Source organism: Phalangium opilio, unplaced genomic scaffold, assembly GCF_054372755.1.
Source record: "Phalangium opilio isolate 3A_F unplaced genomic scaffold, DU_Popi_V2 ptg000048l_1, whole genome shotgun sequence".
In the NCBI taxonomy this organism is placed as follows: Eukaryota; Metazoa; Arthropoda; class Arachnida; order Opiliones; family Phalangiidae; genus Phalangium; species Phalangium opilio.
The window spans coordinates 2,473,879-2,496,420 of record NW_028324170.1 but is presented as its reverse complement, the minus strand read 5'-3'; the positions used below and the strand labels follow the sequence as shown (position 1 = coordinate 2,496,420).

Genomic DNA, 22,542 nt, shown 5'->3' with positions numbered 1-22,542 from the left:
GACAAAATCCATCACCAGGGGGCTTAGAAATGGAAATGCACTGTTATCCACACATGGTAGCCATCTTTCTCTACGACGTTTTTAGAGGTGTGGGACGAAACTTTTAGTTAAAATTTAGTTAATTTTATAATTTATTATCGTGTTGAATTATGTATTTGCTAAATAATGGATAGAACGTTCTTTAATTAACGTAAAAATGTTAAACTCGACTATTCTGTGCTAGGCCCTAGGCTTAAGAAATCTTGACAAGGTTTCGAGGGCCGACCGCCGTAAGCCTAAACCAAAGGGCCAAGGCCCGGTTTTTTAAGTATTTATATTTTTATAATGGCTGACAGATTTAGGGTTGGTGGCGATAACGTAAATACCAACGAAATAACGCATTTTGCTACCGCGACCCCTGTAGAACCTTCAAACGAACCCACGTATGTAGAATCCCTCCCGGGTGACCCTCGAAGTAGGCCCGTGTTAACAGCGACCGAGTTTAGTAACAATAGTCACAAAAAGAAATCAACATCCTTTCAAATAACTAGCGTTACCGTTCAAGGTTCTCGCCTTGGGAACGATACGGGCGAAGATTCGGCTGACGATTTAGACGAAAGTCACACTGAAGATATCAGTTCAGACGTCCTAGATTGTTCTAAAACCACAGATTTAGACACAGAGTTAGTGTCCTCTGATAATAGTAACGCTAACGTGGAGGAATTTGGTTTGACTGGTTTGGTTTTACCTCCAACCGCGACACAACCTAGCAAAGAGGCTCAGGTTAATTTTACCGTGCCACTCACAATCAGTGTTAACCCTGAAGTAACAATAGAATCCAACGTAGTCACCAATACCGGAGTAACTTTAGTGACAACTACAACCTCACCCCCTGGAGTTACAGCTCAAGTTCCCATGGTTAATTCAATGCCTGACCATTGGCAACATAGGTTTAAAGTAGTCAAAATAGTTAGTAGTGAACCTTTTAAAAGAGGAAGGTGGTTGTGTATGGATTTTACTGATCCTCCTGCTGTTCATAATGAACAGAAAAACACGGAGAATGTCGAGAATAGCCTTCAACAAAACTCCACTGAACCTATAAACATTTTGTCTTCTGTTGAGCCTGTGGATAAGAATGTGGGGGCAGTTACTCATGTTTATGAGTTTCCAAACAATCAGACATTACCAGGGAGTATAGCCGTTAAATTAAACACGAATCAAGCAGCCTCTCAACCAGTTTACAGCATTTTAGTACCAGTTAGTTCATCAAATACTGTTGTACCAGCATCGAATTTAACTTCCGCTACTGGCGTGCAAACTGGTTCGAGTATTGTTACTCCTGGAACTAGCGTGGCCCAAAATGTTGGGGTTCAAACTGCCCCCGTTGTTGCTTCCTCCAATCAACAGCCAGTTACCACTACTTCAAGCGCCACTATCTTGCCAAATCAGAATACTAGCATTCCCGCTAACACTGCCAATACTACAAATAACCAACAGCAACATCAACAACATATGATGGGTTCGAGTAATGTTGTTCCTAACCCTAATGCCACCCAAATCAATCAAGCTCCTCCCGTAACTTCGGTACCTACTAACAACTCTAATTTGCAACAATCTGAAGTGAATCAAGTGCCGCAGCAACAACCCACAGTGTCTGTTTCTAATATTGGTGTTGTTCAACAAACGACTAGTCTACCACCTCCTCAGTCTTCGATTAATGTTGATGGTGTTAACATGCCCGAATCTAGTCAGCCTATGGCTGTCAACCAAAAGAACAATTTGGATGTTGCAACTGCTTCAACAGTGGCCAGCTCTAACAACCCTAATCAGTCACCACTATTAGAAATGCTACCAGACGCCCTTGGAACTAAAGTCCTACAGGATGGAGATGACCCAGAAAGGTAGAAATACATTTCATTTAACTTTCTAAAACTTAATGGTTAAACTATAAGAAAATAGTCAGCTTGAAATCATTTAGTATGACTAGGCCTAAGTTTAATTCTTTTGGCTATAGAATTTTATTAGATATTTGAAACTTTATGGGTACAAAGTTGAAAAGTAAAAAGGTGTCATTGACACCTCAATAGTGTGAAGCTTGCTCCACGCAATTTCCCCCTTCTGACCCCTCCCTCTATGGGAGAGTAGACTGCTCCCAGACGGAATAAACATGATGAAAAAAATGGACTCCTAGTAAAAGAGGGGGAAAAATGTTATGGGAGGAAGGCCTGTTTTGTTGTGTTGTTGGCTGTTGCGCTATTTTAAATGAGATCCCCTTCAGTTAGCCACGAGGGAACGTAACGTGACGTCATTAAACCACTTAACTAGGTGGGGTACCATTTCTTTAGAATGTTTTTAGACCCCTCTACAGTAAGAGAGAAGCCAGTGACGTTTCAAGGTTGGATCTAAGCTATTGTTATAGATAGAAAAAGTTCCATCGATTTAGCTTTGTCAACTGCACTTCAAAACCGATTATTTGAATATTTTTTATGAATCATGACATAAATATTTATTAATATTTCTCCCATTAGTCAACCTTTAAGTCAGACCCTAATCACGTGTATGCTTTTTTCGTACAACTTGTCCAAGGTCGATTGATAGTTTACCAATTTCTCAAAGGAGGGCGCTAGCTCCTTGTATGTTTTCTTCTGTCTCTTTAAAATGCTGATTTCGTAAAGCGCGGGGAAAGTTTTGGCGGGTGCAAGCGCGTGAACCAAATTTAATAAATGAAAAATATGAATATGGCGGGATATTTTGGCGCTAAACTTTACTTCTACACACGTGGTGATGTTAGAAATACATTTAGTGTTAAATTTTTCACCGATAGGTCCCCAAAATGATTTAATAACCTCGTTTTTTAAAATCAGGTTGTATAAATACGGGGCCCCGCCTTTTTTAAAGGAATTAGGAATATTTTCGGTCTATTTCCGAATGTTCGGTAGCGACATTTTCTTTGCTTTTGATGGCAAGTATCCAATGTTTAGTACAAGATTCGGGCTCTTCTAAGAAAAGGTAGATCTAGGAGTAGATACTAAAAAAGAAACGCGAGATCTTACAGAATCTAATCTAGAATAAATTCCATCTCAAACTCTGTTAGATTAGAACCGAAAGGGTTGAAACTGCGGGTTGAATGTACTGATTTTGAAATTGCAACCTCGATTATTTAATTTTAGATAAACCTAACCTTTTCTTTTAACTATAAGAAGGGTCTCTAAATATTTATTGGCATTTTTTTTTCTAAGAGCGTTGATAAATTTGTCATTTCCGTGTTACACTGATAGCTCTATGACAGCGCCAAGAACTAAATTTTCCCTTTTAACCCTCACACTTTCAAGTCCCACAAGAGCTATAATTTAGTTTCGTTCCAGAAACTTCAAAATGACATTTTTGAAAACTTAAAAGAAAACAAGAATATTTCTGAAAAAGAAAATAGATTCTTCCCCTTGCACTTGTTTTCATTAAATTTTTCCGAGGCTTATGAATTTTGAACGAGGTTCAAAAATTTAAATTTTGAAAGTCCTTTAGAGTTGTTATGGTCTTATTTTTAGATGTTACTGAATCTAGAATCTTGCAAGGATATTTTAAACTTTAAAATCTGATTGTAACCTGTAACTAATCCCTATATGACCTTTTTTTCTTTTAAATTATTTATAAGTTACGCAATTTTATGGAAAAATTATCATTTACTAATATTTAATATTTAACATTTACATTAATCTGGTTTGAACCGCCTAAGGTAAACCCCATATGTTTCTAGGAATTGGGTTGATAGTAAAATTATGCGCTTTTCGAGGTTCTGTATTGGAAATACCCTGAAAATGGTGGTGTAGGAACAGTTGTTAGGTTAGGGAAGGCACGTTTTAAAACGCGTGATGTAATCACGTCACGTGTTTAATATTTAGTCATTGGGTAATGAAAGCATTTTAGTCGGCACGCAGTCTATCAAAGTCGAGGGAAAGAAATTTTAAATTCCGAAAATGTAAACCTCTAATTACGTATTACCCTAGTTCTATAAATTTAAGAATTTTTTGCAATAATATTATTAGACTTACGCAATATTAATCCTAATTACCCGTGAAAACCGGGTCTATATTATTTTAAACTTAATAATTAACCAGTTTTTTAAATATCTCTCTGACGTCTATGGGCGTTTTGCCACAATCCCCAACTTAAAAAATATCACCTAAGCCTAACGTGGTATTAACGTTATAACTAAACAAACCATCCATCCATACGAAGACCCACGTGAATTACAACACGTGCTTTTTACTTCGATGGGTCTTCGCTTACGTCATAGAATTAATTAAGTTTGGAATGGATTATTAATATATGTCTTTTTAAAAGGGGTGGGGTTATAGTTTGAAGTTGTATGACGTCATTTGATGTGGTTTCCTTACTTCAGTAAAGTGTTAAGTATATTATGATTTACGTCATTTGGCGGGAAGGGTTAGTTGCCAAGCATTATTATTATTATTTAGCGGTCAAATATGCTAGGGTTTAAATGTGGAGCTAAGCCTTTTTCGGGCCTAAGACTTTGTTTATAACTTGATAACTTATCTGATTGAAGGTTAGGCTTAAGGGAAATAATTGAACTTAAGCCTTTTTTTGGGCCAAAAAACATTGAAAACTTTGCTTTTGTTGAAATTAGTTTAGTTAAAGAGGTTTGAAATTTTCGGGCCTAAAACTCTCTTAAAAATTGATAAATTATTTGATTGAAGGTTAGGCTTAAGGGAAACGGTTGAAGCTAAGTCTTTATTAGCGCCAAAAATTATTTAAAACATTTCAATTGAAGGTTAGTTCTAGGTATAGTGAAAAAAATCTTTCAGCCCATCTACTTAAAGTTATTTTACGAAAGATTGTCTAAAAATTGGCGCCGATAATCTTTTAAAGAACTTCGTAAAACATTTAAGCGCCATAAACAATTTCGAAGTATTTTTAGTTTTAAAGGACGTCGTGTTCAAACTTATAAACTCAAACTGAAAAGTTGAAGTTCAAGAAATTAATCTTAACAAGGTTGAAGTTTCGGCGCACGTCACAATCGCAGCCAAAAGAACGGAGGGCATTTTTCACAATGAATGATTTGATTTATTTTATTTAAAAATGTCACTTCACTTTAGGATAAAAAAAAAGGCTTAAAAGCGAGGTTAAAGGGCTTTTCTGTTTGGACGTATTTTCCCGCCAAATTTAATAAGAATTAGAATTAGATATATCCTATGAAAAACATTAACATGTACAAAAATGGGCCAAGCCTCGCTTCGTGCCCTTTCCGCCGTAAAACGTTCTGAGATCCCATGTAGAGCCAAGTCTGCCTTTTGTTCTCATTCAATCGCCAATTGAACAATTATGTTATAAATTAGGTCCTTTTCCTAATTAATAACCAATATTCTTTGACTCTATCATTATTATACATCTTTGTTCGTATCAAAAATATCGTGACTTGGCAATCGCAGGTAAGTAATATTAAAAGGAAGTCACTAAATCGTTGGCGATTTTAAAATAATCGAAGGGATGTTCACTAAATCGTTTATGGTATAGGGGATATGTACAAGTTTATAAGATGAGTCATGCTCAACCCTATGTACAAATTATATGGTGAGTTATGCATAACCCTATTTACATGTTTATTAGGTGAGTTATACATAACCTTATGTACACGTTTATAAGGTAATTACCTGCGCTTGCCAAGTCACGATATTTTTGATACGAACAAAGATGTATAATAATGATAGAGTCAAAGAATATTGGTTATTAATTAGGAAAAGGACCTAATTTATAACATAATTGTTCAATTGGCGATTGAATGAGAACAAAAGGCAGACTTGGCTCTACATGGGATCTCAGAACGTTTTACGGCGGAAAGGGCACGAAGCGAGGCTTGGCCCATTTTTGTACATGTTAATGTTTTTCATAGGATCTCACTTCTTTTTGTAGACCCTCTCGTTATACTTCGGTAGTTATATTAAAAGAAGACCCTCTCGTGGTAGTTCGTTTACCAATATAATCGCTAACGTTTCTCCATATTTACGCTGAATTACCCCTTTCGACCCGCAGAGAATATGCAATAAAGATTGTACGCGATATCCTAATATAAGAATGTAGCATCAGTTACGACACATTTATTTTAAATTAGCTTTAATATATATTTAACTTTCGGTTAACTTTGGCCCATTGCGTCCTTTCATCAAGAACACACACTATTACTGTTAAAAAGACGGCAGCGCCATCTAGTTTTAAAATAAAGAACTAAAGAACAATTTTATAAAAATTTCGGGATGTTTTAATTTTTCTGTGCTTTATAAAATAAATGAAAACTAAATCCTGAATTTTAAGTTTCTATCTACCCTAGAAGTACCTTAGAATTTTGATGATCGGTGAGTGAGTGAGTGAGTGACAAAATAAGGTAAATTTCACCTGTGATATTTCGAAAAGTATATAGGGTAGGAACTTGAAATTTGGAAACTATAGCTAGAATTGACAGTCCTCGCGGCAAGCAAAATTTCAGACTTTTACCTATACCCATCGCGAAGTTACAGTGGGCTTAAAAGAGCCACGAGTTGCTTCGAGAAAAGGATGTCAGTGCTCGACTTGGCTGGGAGCACTGCCGTGCTCCCAGATATGGCGGGATTAAATCACGTGCTAATTTGAGAAGGAAGGGTAGATGTGACGTGAGAAAAAGTTACAGCTGGAAATATTTTATCTCAATTATCTTTAATTATCTAAAAAAAAAGGTTTTGCCAAGAAAGACCTTGATTTTTTTACCACCAAACCAGTTTTTCTTTTATGTTAAATTTAAGTTAGTTAATCTTGATTAAATATATGCGATAATGATATCGAAAGGTGTAAATGTAACTTACTTAAGACACAACATCGATCAAAATTTGTTCGTTTTTGAGAAAGTTATTTTGAAAATTGAAATTGATTTGAAAATTCCAATTTTTGGTCTTATTTTTACTTATTATAGCTCAGTTTGTAGCTTTTTTGGCGCTCTATACTAATCTAAAGTCAGTTAACTTTAATTAACAATCAACTATGACTAACTTAGCCAATTAGATAAAAAGAACTGAATTGCGGAATACTATATAATTTTATTTTTTGTTTTTTTCCCTCGACATTTATCCCCAAAACTATCCCAAAACCATAAATTATATTTTTTTCTCAAACACAATTTGAAATTATACGATGTGACGTCACACTATAACCCTACATCTTCCTCTTTCAATTTTATATTTCTTTCCGAAATTAAAACAAAACCCAAAAACAATCCGATCAAAATTTGTCTACTAGTATTTACAATCTGGCCAATCACTTGTGTCTGGCTTCTGGCTTCGGTCAATTGCCCAATCAGGAGTCGGAAGCGGTGTCTGACGTAATCGTTCCCGTTCCGACTACCGTACCAGCCAATCAGATAGTCCAGAATCAGGGTGTGCCATCTACGTGGCTTCCTTCCGGACCACGAGAGGTCAAAGTTCAAGAGAGCTCAGCTATGAACTCCAGGACCGTTATGGTCGAGTCATTGACTCTCAGGTACTTGGACATTGTTCTCAATTGGTTGTTATGTTCTATTTTGGTTATGCCGTGGACATGTACCCACCCCTTTTGACCCCCAAAATTAGACGTGTTGACCTTTTGAATCACCACGTGTAGAGGTAGAAAATAAATCCAGCATTCTGAGTCTTGATTTGTTTTTTGCTGAGACTTTTAATTGTCTGTCTGGTTTTAATTGATATACTAATTTTGATTGCGATGGTTTTGGTTGGTTTGTTTTTCTATTAACAGTAGTTTTTTAATTCCATTTTACATAGATATATAATTAACAAAACCATTAGTTAGAAACGTTTCGGTAAATAATACTTATTATTTTTTAATTTGTACATGGGGTGGTAGTGGGGGGGAATAGCAATTATTCATTTATTAATTCACTGACATTGACAGGGTGATTAAAAGCATCTGTTTATGACCTAACTCGAGCTATAGTTACGAGAAAATATTTTTTATTATTGCAAATGACTAATTTATCGCAATATCTAACCATGGACTTCATAATTCTATAGAGGTCATGTAAAGATATTCGATTTTGAGTCGAAAATGTAACTTCTATCTCCAATTTGTTTGCCCTAAGGGGCACTGTTTTCGAGTTATGATTTTAAGAGTGTTTTAGGGATGACCCCTTAATTAGATTAGAAATCATTCATTGTCTTAATCAGTTTCTTAATTAAATTTAAGGGGGCCATCCCTAAAATATTTAAAACTTAACTCGTAAACAGTGTTTCTTAGGTTAAAATGGAGATAGAAGTTACATTTTCGACTCAAAATCGTGCCCCAAAGAACGTCTCCCCTTAATTTATGCCAGACTTATCAGAAATAGTAATTATTATCTAAAATAAATAGTTTAATTTGGGCAATTTGCGAGTTTAGGCTTAGAAAATTTCAAGTAGAATAGTTGTCGAAAGAGAGATAGGCCTAAAATAAATGCTTCAAGATGTAATTTATTTTATCTAATAACTAGTTTCATCCAGTTAGAACTGATTATTTATTTCGACTATTTTCATTTAAAGGAAAAGCGCTTCTCTTTTAAATTAACTGTAAGGACGTTTTTCAGTAAATAATAATATTAAGCAAAATCATGTGATAACGTGGTCTTATTTATCGGGGTCATGACTGCCAGTTACAGGCAAAATTCTATAAGGATGTAATAGCCCTATTTCTCCTATATCCAATGATACTAATATATGGGGCTTGCAACAAATAAGGCTCAAGTAAATAAACAAAATGTTTTGGGAACTTTCTCTCCATAGGATTTAAAATTGTCTTCGCGGTAGAATTTTCAGTTTTATATTCTAAGGACTACATTCCCCCCCCCCCCATTTTCCCTTTCCTTTAAATTGTATGGCACGATCTTGTTTGATTAGAATATTTTCAAGGTCATTGCTAAAAACGTTTTGCCAATTTCACGTAAGCCTTAGTAACCGAATTAATTTTAAGGAAAATCTTGGTAAATCTTGGCCAAAAATTATCCATTTATATATTTATTTACTTATTTATTTACTCACTCCCGGGGAAATATTATTATGCCTAAATGAAAAAAAAGGCAACAAAACAAATGGTTTGACCCAGTTTCTGAGACTGGTCCCGGATTTCTGGGGTCCCATTTTATGGGTGGAGCTTAGGGTCTGCGACCTATCTGGGACTTCCTCGGGTCTAGGGACCTTCAAGGTCTTTTACTGGCCATCAAAAACCTGGGTTCCTCGCGCATGCTCCCTAACGCTATTAACGATCGGTTCGATTCGTAACAAAGGTTTTCTGTCCATAAAGATTTGGGTTAGTTGTTTGAATTAGGCTTAACTCTCAGGGACCGGTTAAAGAAATTTTACGCGCCTTTTTATTTTCGCGTGGATCAGCACGTGGTAATAACGTGGATCAATTCTTCAACCCCTATCTTTTGGCGCGCGCGCGCGCCGTTTGTTTTTGGCGCGAGATGGAAGTAAATTTTGTTAAGCCTATTTTGAAAACCATTCATTTTTTAGACCTACAGATTTTATTGTGGGGGGTGTTTTTTTTTCTTTGTTCAGATAAAGGATAATACACTTTAGGGACCTATTTATGAAGATTATCTAAGCTTCTGTCAAGGGTTTCGTGTCCATTATCTTATTTATTATTTAAGAAAATATAGAGATAGGACTAACGGAAGGGCACCACGAGCCATTTCGCGCCTTTTTACACAAAAGGTTTGGTTCGCATACGCGTGTTTTGAAGTTAATTGAAGTTGTTGTTTTAAATAAATAACTAACCATAACCGTATATTTGATTTCAATGAGGCGTCAGTTTTCATAGATATTAGAAATGTTAGTTTAGAATCCCAGTAGCTATTGGATTCCACTGCTTAAGGCCTAAGTATTAAAAAAAGAAAATATTTCTAGTGTGAACGTAATCATTTTAAGTGACTTTGAAAGGTCCCTCCTTAACTTTTTTTTTTAACTTGTTTATTGTTTCTATAGACGTATTTCCGCTTAGTAACACGTTGTAAACTCTGAAAACTCAATGGCCTTCACCATTTCTGACATAGTCTAGGTTTATTCTTAGCTTTTGGTAACATTGTTACGTACTTTTGTTAACGCTACACAGTTAAGTTGAAACGATAAGCTTTTTCTTTTATTTCTGTTCAATTCTCGAAACGTTTACTACGCCAGACCAATTTTATATTTATTATTTTAATAGTGGGCTTTTGAGTATTAGTATCGTACCAGCAATAAGTATGACTTTAAAAGTTCCTGCAACAGCCCTACTTGTTTTGCTAAATAATTGTATTAGTTATTACCAGTCAAAACTGGCTTTCTTGTGCTTGTTGCTATGAACCCCTGCAGGGTGAGCTGCAGGTTTAAACAACGAAATTTTTATATTGAAAATACCTGGTTTTTACAGCTTATTCCAGGATATTTTAAGGTCTTTAGTAGAGCCCAATTCATTTACATAACGATATTCCTGACTTTTTCCCCCATTTTCCAAACCCCTTCAGGTGCCTTACGAACCCTGGCGATAATGGAAGGGAAAAAAGTTAACCTCAATTTCTTGCAACATTTAGGAAGTTCATATCATACTTATTGTTATTACGTTACTTATGCTTGTAGTATATTTAGACTGGAATTTAAATTATGCAAAAGTGTGACTCTCTTTTGCCTTCAATTTTCTTAATTCCATTTCTCAGTCAATTTAAAAAATATATATAAAAAGGAAACGCCTTAAATGTATCAAAGACTCAAAAGTCTCATATCTATTCATTGATAACTTTAAGTATGATTTAACCAACTCGCGTGCCCTTAACACTCCATAAAAACCCCTTTTCACTTTCTTCTTTCTTAGTAAAATTACTTTTTCTCTTTTAAAAACCATGACCCCATTTCATAGAGAACTTCATAAATCACTTTGAGAATTATCAAAAATTCATGTAATTTTACAAAGAACTAGGCTATGGCTTTACTTTCCCTCGAGGGGCTAATCACTCTTAAATTAGCTCTGTACGCAGAAGTACACTGTGTTCCATAATTCTGGTACTACGAAATTTCTCGTAAAGTCACACCCTACTATCTGTTACCTCGGTTTTGGCGACCATATTGGAAGTCGTCAACTCAGGCCATACAATGTTGACGTCACGTTCCCGTAGCTCCTCTCCTTTTCGGTACCACTCTATAGAGTAGTGTCTGTAGAGGGGGAGTAGACTGTGTATCCCTCCCTCTAGGCGCGCTTTTGTAAGAGGGGATACTGTACGCGCCTGGTAGGGGGGATGACACTTAGATAAGAGATAGAAGGGTATGACGTTTGCAAACGTAGAAATGGCATTACTATATAGTGGGATGGTTCTATTAGAAATCGATTTAGAGTCGAAAATGTAATTTGTGTAAATTTTGCCCTAAAAGTACACATTAAACATGTTACGATTGGAGTGGTTTGCCCCTCGGTTTCCACACCTCATTAAGCTTTGTTCAGACTAACTAAAGATAAGGGTTACAGTTCAGAGTTTCAGACCACAAAAAAAATGTTATTTTTTATCACTTACTACATCTAAAGTCTAATTTAAGAATTGGTCGGTTAACCCCTTGGATTTTACACACCAAATTTGGCTTTCGTTCTGTTAAAGGGGTTCCGGAAATCGACATTTGTAGCGTCTATAGGTACAATTACCCGCGAAATGGGGTCAGTGGGCCCTTGTAGCGTGTGCACATGTGTCGAATACCTTTCACTGATGTCAAACGAAGCCCGGGAAAATTTCCTGGAATTCTAAAAGGAGAGAGATTGGTTGGTTGGTTCGTTGTCTGAACCAATACCACGTGATTTTTGACACGCAAATGCGAATGAAAAATAAAAATAAAAAATAGGGTTAAATATGTGTAGTTTATCTTCACTTTAATACCAATTCGACTTGCATTAATCAAACAAAGCTTATGTATAAGGCGTTTCCCCAGCACGCGCTTAAATCCTGATCGATCATTGGCCATTAATATTATATTAACGACGAAAAGTTTCCCGCGCGTTACTATGGCAACCTTATTACATTCTTTCCCGCCATTTTAACCCTTCCGTTACAACTTCTTATATATGTATACATCACGCGCTTTTCCCCAGGTCTTTGATCTCATTTTGCTTGGCGGGAATGGTTTATTTAAACACCTTTATTACGGGTAGCTAAGCCTAGTTTTTCTGGCAAAGGTGTGTACTGGTGTTATACTCTTGTATGTTTTCACCAGGAAAAAAAATCAGGAAATGACAATGCGTAGAAATTTGTTGGCAAGTGGTTTTGCTTTTAAGTCTATTTTAAAATAGGCCTAAAATTACCTTCTACCAATGTTGACTTCCCCTTAGCAACAAATAAATCTTTAATTTTTCTTGGAACTATATTAAATTACTTATGAAAGGGCCTTTTAATTGATTGCTAATTAAAATTAATTCGTCTTATCATTAATTTGTTTTGATAAACTTTGCGCTTTTCTTCCTCGAGCGTGGGAATTATCTTATGACGTATAGATTTTAAATTCGAAATTTCCTAAGTCTAATCCTCGTCTAGTATCAAGATTTTTCCCTGAACATAAGCCTTTATCAATTTATATAGAAATATATGTATTTCAGTCTCCGCGCGAGACAGACAAAATGGCGCGAAAGAAAATCTCCCGCTCTCTAGCTCGATATTTTTGCGCCTTTTTACAAAGAACTAGTTCTAACTGGATAGATATAAAATTGTACGCGTATGCATCTAGACCAGAGAATGATGATAAATCCATAGAAAATAGAATAAGGAATTGAAACTTTCATATTCTTGCCAAATCTCCGGTTTCGTTGGAGAGTACGAAACTTGGACCGGAAGAAGCAAAACAATTCTTTGAAGATATTTTCAGCTTTGCTATTCCTTCCTCTATTTTCTATAGCCAAGTCCCGCTCGCGCTAGTGTCCGTAGCGCTAGAGGAGGGGGGAAGTTTCTCCATCCCTTATTTAGACCGAACATAAGAAGCCGCCGATTTCAGCGGAGAGGGCGGGAAAAACTCAATCCATTTTCATCCCCTCCGTAACATTACATCTCCGCAAGATTATTACTGCCCTCTTATTGCGAGAGGTTGTAGTTACGGGAAACTGTGTTATTTTTCAACTCGGGCTACGAGAAAGCGTTAAAGAAACGTCTGTTATTACGCAAGTCGGTGAGAACTTATATTCCCCGCCCGAAAAAATCTATTTAAAACAAAAACTTTAAAGGTATCTATAGTCTACTCCCTTTTTGTCTGACCTGAACTAAGCCTAATTTTCATTTGGCGCGAAAAAAAAAAGTTGTGTCGGCGCCAAATTGTCTAGGATCGCGGAGAGATTTTAAAGAGTGGGTACTTTTCCCTTCTCCATCTCAGTAGCGGATCGCCCGCTGCTCTGTAGAGTTGTTGTCACCCTGCGTAATATAAACGCGTAAGCCTTTGTCAATTTAAAAATTTCACGGCGTTAAGCCTAATTCGCTATATCGGATTTAGAAGCGGCACGTGTATTTTGAAAAAGTAATCGCGGCAGGATATTCCGTTTTCCATTTATTGAGGCGGAGATTTAGGCTTAACTTTTTAAGTTTAATTAGGGTTACGTTAAATAACGTAATCCTGGCAGGTTTATTGGCCGAACCCGTTGGGGTTTGCGTTGGCGGTGGTGTAGCAATGAGTACCATAATACAGGTTAGTGTCTTACCTGAAAGTCGACATCCACAAAAACACGGTACCCCCGCCGGTAACGCGACGGTCGAAACGGGTGGCGTAGTGAAATCGGTTGTACAAGATACTCATTATTGTGACAGACACCATCAAAAAAGACTTAATCATCATCAAATTAATAATAACCATCATCAACATCAACATCATCGTAATCAACAACAAGTTTTGCCCAAACAACTCGATTTATCAAATTCGGATAATGCCCTGTTTTCGGTGTACTGTTTCATCAAAAACTTTATTGGGTGAGAATTAAGGTTTATTATTTTTTTGTATTTAAAGGTCAAGGGTCAATCCATCCATGATATTTGAATTTTTCAATATAATTCGACCATGAACTAGAGAGTTATATTTCACGCTACAGTGATTTTGTTTTGATCGTCTTAGACTTTTTAATTAACATATTCTTATTTTTTTATTTGGTAATTAGGGTTAACGCTGTACCGTTAAGTTGCGTAATTGTTACGTTATTTTAAACTTAAAGGGAGGGTTAAGTGAAAATGAAAATGAAGTGACGTAAATTTTGTTAACAAGAAAGTAAGATGATACGTGATTTGTCGTATGTACAAATTTCAGATAGTCTATGAGATTTCAAACTGAGGTCTTATAATTAGCAGAAGAATTGATTAAAATAACTTAATTTTTCTTTTTCACTCTCCCTTTAATTGTTCTATAGGCCAAACTTTTTCTCTGTGCAATAAAAAAAATACTTGGAGAGTCTGTAGATTTGAAAACAAGTTTCCTAATTATTAGACCCAAAATTTTGATATCTAACAAATTAATACGCTAATATTTTACAGTTGGTCATACCTGATAGTTAGTTAGGTTAAGTTCACGCATGCGTGCAATTTAAATTATACAAAAAAACTAGTTATAAACGTTTAGGCTGGGACAACTTTTTTTTTTTAAACCAAAAGGAAAAAGCAAATTCAACAAAACATTTGATGAATTTGCATATTAATTATAATATTATGATATCGAAATTATTTTGGTATCTAATTACAGATATTATTTAAAACACTCAGCTTTAATATTAATCTATATTTATATATATATTAAAATATCAAGATTAATTTATTTAAACTAATCAAATTTATAATTAAAAACAACACGGAAGATAACCCATAGAAATTAATGATGAACTCTTAAGTACCATTATCTTTTTTCTTCTTCCAAATATATCCGCCAGGGGGCATAGGTTAATACTTCCGGTTTAATTTAATGAAAATTAGCAAAGATGCTATGATACCATCCTATAATTTCTCTTCTGTACCTTAATTTTGTATTATTTTTTTTTTTTTTTTTTTGCTTTTATGATTCACATCTTCGGTATTTTTGCCTCCGGGCACATTTTAATGTATTTCTTCTCATCACGACCTGCATCGTTCTTCTTCTTTTAAATTTTAGCCTGCATTCTTCGCGAGATATAAGTACTCTTCTTCCGAGTAGCTTCTTCGGTATTCGCCGAGTCCCGCGTGTGTGAGATTAATTAGCCCGAATCCCTGTGGTATTTTTTGTTTTGTTACGTTTTGTTATGGACGTGATAAAAATCGGGTCCCTAAAGAATGTGAGTCAGGACTACTTTGTTTATATAGATTTATATACAGGGTGTTTCAAAAAGGAATGGTGTTAGAACCGAAGTTTTGAGTCTCAAATTTTCCCGGACGTTTTGCCACATGTTTTGTTTGAATTGTTTTATGGATGACCCCTGAATTAAATTTAGTATAGAGCTATCTCAGACGCCTTGGTGTGACGTCACCCATGCTATTTGCTCATAGAACCAAAGCGGTACCAAACATGGCCGCCCACTGCCCAAGCTAAACCTGTGACGTTTTACCTAGGCACTAACGTCACAACTGAGATATCTCTATTGTCTGTCAGTTTCTTACTTTAAATTAAGGGGTCATCCGTAAAACGCTGTAGTCATAACTTGGTTATAGAGTTGTTATTAGAGAATTGTCATAGAAATAGCATTTTAGACGCAAAATTGTAAATACTTCAGTCTATATTTATTTTTGATGTCTATGGTTTTTAATAACCTTCGTAATATGATGGAGGAAGTATGCAAATACAATTGAACTTTTGTAGGTACTACGGTTTAGTTGGGTAGGCTTTTTTGGGCGAAAGTTAAAAGTTAGTTTCACGGTATAAAGAAACAATTAGGCTTAGGGATTATAGGAGAGAATTGACGTCAGCAGTGTATAGAAAAGATAGGCGGAACTAGCAGGCACGAAATATCTCTACATGTATAGAAAGATACAATCGGGGAAAAAAACTCATTATTGAATACATTGTATTTTCTTTGGACATTGGCGTCTCTTAGTCCAGGGGTTGGGCACAGAAAAGAGAAAGAAAACAAAAAACATTGTAAATATTTTGGAAGATTTTTTCCCCTCTGTAAATCAGAAGCTGTACTTGAATTTTATCGGGCATTTTATTCATTCCCTGACTTCACCAAGCTTTCCCTGATTAATTTTAACTGTTATTTGTATAGATAATACATTTGTGGTAAATTACAGACAGCTTTTATAGGTTAAGGTTAAATGATAGTTAAGTTTTTAATTCAATTTAATTGGAAGGGGTTTCTTTTGTTTCCAGTTAATGCGGCAACCCCTGTAATTTTAAACTTCTTTTAATGCCCCCCATTTTACTGACCCGATGTAGTAGTTAATTTTGTTATGTAGGTTTTAAACAGAAGCAGAAATATATTACTTTAAGGTAATATATTTCTGACAGAAGGTAATATGAAACGTAGAAATATGCGTGCAACTGTGCGATATTTGAGAAATTACTTTTAGAATAAGGGTTGTGCCTTATATTATTAATTTATTATGGAAACAGAAATATAAATTTATATATAGGTTTTAATTATATGAAAATACGCTTTAGATAGTTTATTTTTGATACGGTTTGTGTCAGTATTCGGATGTAGTTGGATTTTCATTTTCCCTCTCCTCTTTGCTCTCTCTGTGTGTGTATTGGTTTTCGTACGTTATCGCGTAAAATTCTCTTTGGCGAAGCGGCGCGCGCGCGGCCATATTTTCCCTTCATTCCCGCCGACTGTCACTATATTCTCCCTCTTCAAATCCCCTTCGATGATTGGTCAGCCACCTTGCGTGTGAGGGGGAAAAGAACCAATGGCATCCCCTCGTCCCCAACGTTTCCCTTACTTTTCGGCTTCAGTTTTTCGTGGCGTCACTCTGAAAGATTACGTAGAAACCGTAGTGAAATACCTACGTTAACAAGTTCTTTGCGTTGTTGTTCCATTATTCCGTTGTTATTTTAATTTTTATACGTTTTTAACCCTAAAACAACCCCCGTTTTCTCTTTGTTTTCTTTAAGGCCATCTTACTTAAGTTTAAGTAATATAATAATACTTCAATCTTAGGCCTTGGTTATCATTTTTTTATTCTTGTGTTTTAAAAAGTTATCGGAGCGCGAAAATCTTTTCAGATAAATATTTTTAATATTACCTTTTAATTTTTTTTTGAAACGCGGTTTATATTAATATAATATATATATATTTATTTATTTATTGTTCTTTGGATTTAAATACGTAAGTTTTATATTATTTATATAATTCTCTAATAATATATTGCGATATGTAAATATATATCGGTTTGTTAATTAACTAATTATTTAATTAATATATGGGTCACGTGGTAGACGTTTTTAATATATATTAAATATTTTAAAAACATATTTTAGATCGCTGTATTTATTATACGCAACCCGCAACTTTTGAAAACTTGTAAAACAGGTTTTAAAAATATGTTTGCCGGAGTTTTTAATATACTTTTTTTTGTGCTAAAGGTGATTTTTAATAATTAATATTTAATTTGCCTTGACAATACTTAAATTTAATTATTTTTTAAGGTTTAAATAAAATATTTAAGTCCATATATGTTTCAAATATTTAATAATAAAATTTACGGGACTAATATAAAGAAATTCTTGTTGTATCATGATCTATAGCGTCCGAATGTTTTGTTTCTGACATTTGCTAAAGGTCACTGACCTTTAGGTCCCCCTCCCGGGGTCCTTAACCATATGAGCACGCTTACGAAGCTCGCACCACTTTTTTTTAAACCAATAAGATCGTTGCAAATGAGTTTTCGCTGTAATATTATATATTTCTGATGGTTATGGAAGGTTTTTGTTTAGATGTAATGACGTAATTAGAAGTCATTTATGGCGCAATTTTCGCGGAATTGTTATTTATCAAATGCGGAAGAAATGTTTATCAATTATTTAGGCGTCGTTTTTGAAATTATGATTTTAATGAAATGTTTTGAAGATTAATTAATTAATTTATTTAATTATTTGTTTTGTTTTCTTTCAGTGCCCCGGCAGGAACAAGTACCGTCGCAATTGACAACAAAATTGAGCAAGCCATGGTAATTAATAATTTTATTGTTTACTAATTTTGGTGGTAGTCACGTTAATCACGCGTTTGACGTGTTTGCGTTGTCTCTGCAATGGATTTAGTTCTGAATCGAAATTCCCTTTCACTTACCTTTTGTTCCGAAGTACTTAGATAAATATTTCAAATACCATTATAAACTAGAGACTCCATAGATCAGTATCTTCCAATTTTATCACTTTTATTAGATTCCCCACAAACGCTTGAATTTTTCTAGACCCAATTCATGAAAACCCCCTTATAAATCTTTATCCCAACTTTTTTCTAAAATTTGTCATATAATGTAATTGGGTAAAAATTTAAGATAGTCCCAGGGCCGTCGAGAGAAGTTGCGCCCCCACCCCCGGGGGGAAAATGACCCCCATGAAGACAGCCCTACAGGAGGCCCGGGCTTCCTAGAAAGTACGAACCCTCCACGTGGGGGGGGGGGACTGACCGTACTGCCTCCCTTTCTCGACGGTCCACAGAAAGTTAGACCTTGAATATCATAGAGTAATTCCTCCAAAAATCATTACATCATCAATGGAAATAAATCTTACCCAATCGTTTCAATTTTGGTGAATCGTAAACAAAAATATTGAACACAATGTTTCTTAAACGTAAATTGAAATGTAGTGCAGTAAAATAGACGTTCTGTAGTGTAATCCCTCCATAAATCTTCTATTTCCTCAATTCAAAGAGATACAATAGACCTTTTCAATGTAAAAAAGGGGGTAGGCAACCATACGTATCGGGACGTACAAGGGGGTTGATACATTGCTGTCTTTGCCCACTCTCGTGATACAAAACGACTACAGCGCAGGCGCTAAAAAGCGAGATGTATACGGCAAAGTTTTACCCCCGTGTCGTTCCCTCTTAGTTACTTCGGAATGGTCTATATAAGCGTTTGAAGTTTTGTTAAGAAGCGATATCTAGTTTAATAGGGAGAAGTTATAAGATGCCTAAGTATTCGCGCCGGGCCATAGTCCCATTCCCCCTTTCAAAATACAAGGGGGGCGCAAAAAGAGGCCGGGCTATTTCACCTCTCCTCAGTCGGAAAATATGACTGTAATTTTCGTCATTGGCGTCGCGCTGACATGAGTTTTCAAGAACCAATGAGATGCCATGGTTGTAATTTAGAGGCGGCGGGGATTAACTCCGAACCTACTATACGTTTGGACTGGAGATAAAGAGCTGGTAATGTGGCGAATTTATACCTTCTCCCTAATAAACTAGATATCGCTACTTGGTTTTGTCAACTCAAATCCCATAAATCTTCAACCCAATCTAACCTTCTCTTATCAATCCATTGCTTTTCAAGGCACGATCACCATTTTCAATATTGATCTCTCTTAATTAACACTCGTTTATTTCTTGTTTCTTTTTTACTCTTTCCCTAAACTCTCGCACAACTAAAGGACCTGGTTAAAAGTCATTTGATGTTCGCGGTCCGCGAAGAAGTCGATGTTCTGAAAGAAAAGATAACGGAATTAATGGATAGAATCTCGCAGTTGGAACTCGAAAATGGCATCTTGAAAGCCAACGCCTCCCAAGAAACTTTAAGCCAATTACCACCGACCTCGGGGTCAAATAATACGGTCGTAGGTCAAGTCACCAATACGCAAAATACCCAAAACAATGCTGCCCAAACTGTCCTACCAAATAATGGCACCCAACAAATTATTAGGCCTAATGGTAACCAAAACCAAACTCAAAATAACCAACAACAACAACAGCAGCAAACTACGACATCCTAATATTTAATATTTAGCTTAATTATACGTATATATATATTTCTTCACACTAGTTATCCTTAAAATTGTTTGCAGACTTAGAAGGGAACAAATTACTAAGCTGGAAGTTAACATAAAAAGTAAATATTTCAGGTTGCAAACAATCAGCATATTTTGTAAGCTTGGAAGGGAACGTTTTTGCGTTAAGCAACGCTTAAGATTAACCCCTTCTCAGATTGCAATCAGTATATTATATAAAAGATTAAAAAAAAAATATATTAATTTTCATCCATGAATTTGAATTTTAAAGAACAGGTAAGCATTTTTTTGAACAATACAATATAGGCTTAGTTATATTAAAGAAAAACATAACTTAAGCAATATTTAAAATACCCCCCCCCCGAAGTATATTACTTTTAATTACTCTAATTAGCTTAATAATAATAATAATAATAATAATACATTAAATTTAATTATCCTAAAATCAATATCTCTATATTTATTAAACAAATGAAATGTTCCCCCCAAATCCCCTTCATGTGTGAAATAAGAAAATAATTCTACTGTTCTAAGATAAATAACGGATTGTGATATTTGTAATTTAAGGTTTAAAAGGTTAGGCCTAATTTAAGCCTATTTAGGCTTAAGGACAAACGGGTGGTGTGAATAAGAACAATGTGTGTGTGTGAAACAAAAAATTAAGAATAAAAACATTACGCGAAAAAGAAGAATGCCATCAAATATATTTTCCAAGAGAAGGGACTATTTTTTTTTTTGGAAATGCGGAGTGATACAATGAGAAAAAAAGTGACATTTTGAAATGATTATATCTCATTCTTTAATTTCTTTAAATATTTACAAGTAATTTTTTTTTTCCGTTTTAATAAAGTAAGCTTTTTGATTTTTGCATCTCGAAAAGTTAAGAAATAATTGCTTACTTCTTTAGGTGGTATATAAGAACGATAAAAAAAAATGTTTATGAGCTTTAATATTAATTAGGATAATTGATATCACAACGTTTTTACTTTAATTTAATTTTGGTTTTTTTTTTTTTTTTTTTGATTTCTTTCCGTATAAGATTTCCTGTACATAGACTTAGGGCTGTGTATAAAATTAAATAACTAATATTGCCCGCTGAGATCCAGTTTGTTTTATTGTGTTTTGCATGCAAGGGGTAGTATAGACAATTGTTTTTGTCTATATAAGAAATGGTGGGATTTTAGGGCTCTAACTAAAATTAGAAGACTATTTCGAAATTTCGACTGGGTAATGGTCTGAATTTGAGGAAAAACTTTATTAGAGATGTCTGAAACTGGGGCCCATACTTTCCCCTGAAACAGTCTGAAACTGGGGCCCATACTTTCCCCTGAAACAGTCTGAAATTGGGGCCCATACTTTCCCCTGAAACAGTCCGAAATTGGGGCCCATACTTTCCCCTGAAACAGTCCGAAATTGGGGCCCATACTTTCCCCTGAAACAGTCCGAAATTGGGGCCCATACTTTCCCCTGAAACAGTCCGAAATTGGGGCCCATACTTTCCCCTGAAACAGTCCGAAATTGGGGCCCATACTTTCCCCTGAAACAGTCCGAAATTGGGGCCCATACTTTCCCCTGAAACAGTCCGAAATTGGGGCCCATACTTTCCCCTGAAACAGTCCGAAATTGGGGCCCATACTTTCCCCTGAAACAGTCCGAAATTGGGGCCCATACTTTCCCCTGAAACAGTCCGAAATTGGGGCCCATACTTTCCCCTGAAACAGTCCGAAATTGGTGCCCATACTTTCCCCTGAAACAGTCCGAAATTGGGACCCATACTTTCCCCTGAAACAGTCCGAAATTGGGACCCATACTTTCCCCTGAAACAGTCCGAAATTGGGACCCATACTTTCCCCTGAAACAGTCCGAAACTGGGGCCCATACTTTCCCCTGAAACAGTCTGAAATTGGGGCCCATATCTTACCTGAAACAGTCCGAAATTGGTGCCCATACTTTCCCCTGAAACAGTCCGAAATTGGGACCCATACTTTCCCCTGAAACAGTCCGAAACTGGGGCCCATACTTTCCCCTGAAACAGTCTGAAATTGGGGCCCATATCTTACCTGAAACAGTCCGAAATTGGGGCCCATACTTTCCCCTGAAACAGTCCGAAATTGGGACCCATACTTTCCCCTGAAACAGTCCGAAACTGGGGCCCATACTTTCCCCTGAAACAGTCTGAAATTGGGGCCCATATCTTACCTGAAACAGTCCGAAATTGGGGCCCATATTTCCCCTGGAACAGTCTGAAATTGGGGCCCATACTTTCCCCTGAAACAGTCCGAAATTGGGGCCCATACTTTCCCCTGAAACAGTCCGAAATTGGGGCCCATACTTTCCCCTGAAACAGTCCGAAATTGGGGCCCATACTTTCCCCTGAAACAGTCCGAAATTGGGGCCCATACTTTCCCCTGAAACAGTCCGAAATTGGGGCCCATACTTTCCCCTGAAACAGTCCGAAATTGGTGCCCATACTTTCCCCTGAAACAGTCCGAAATTGGGACCCATACTTTCCCCTGAAACAGTCCGAAATTGGGACCCATACTTTCCCCTGAAACAGTCCGAAATTGGGACCCATACTTTCCCCTGAAACAGTCCGAAATTGGGGCCCATACTTTCCCCTGAAACAGTCCGAAACTGGGGCCCATACTTTCCCCTGAAACAGTCCGAA

The 22,542-nt window shown here is 36.0% G+C and overlaps 1 protein-coding gene across 1 annotated transcript; it reads left to right on the top strand.

Moving 5' to 3' along the window:
• Positions 1–21: 21 nt before the first annotated feature.
• bun (TSC22 domain family member bunched) lies at positions 22–20,973 on the top strand. The gene is made up of 3 exons (XM_089839285.1): positions 22–1,880; positions 18,043–18,097; positions 19,521–20,973. The coding sequence occupies exons 1-3, from the start codon at positions 325–327 to the stop codon at positions 19,857–19,859; spliced, it is 1,950 nt and encodes a 649-aa protein (XP_089695411.1). The 5' UTR covers positions 22–324; the 3' UTR covers positions 19,860–20,973.
• Positions 20,974–22,542: the final 1,569 nt, after the last annotated feature.

Bases quoted from the DNA above. Each gene is read 5' to 3' on its own strand.
- bun (XM_089839285.1), top strand. From the start codon at position 325: ATGGCTGACAGATTTAGGGTTGGTGGCGATAACGTAAATACCAACGAA. The intron at 1,881-18,042 runs GTAGAAATACAT...GTTTTCTTTCAG, and splicing joins GATGGAGATGACCCAGAAAG to TGCCCCGGCAGGAACAAGTA. The intron at 18,098-19,520 runs GTAATTAATAAT...GCACAACTAAAG, and splicing joins ACAAAATTGAGCAAGCCATG to GACCTGGTTAAAAGTCATTT.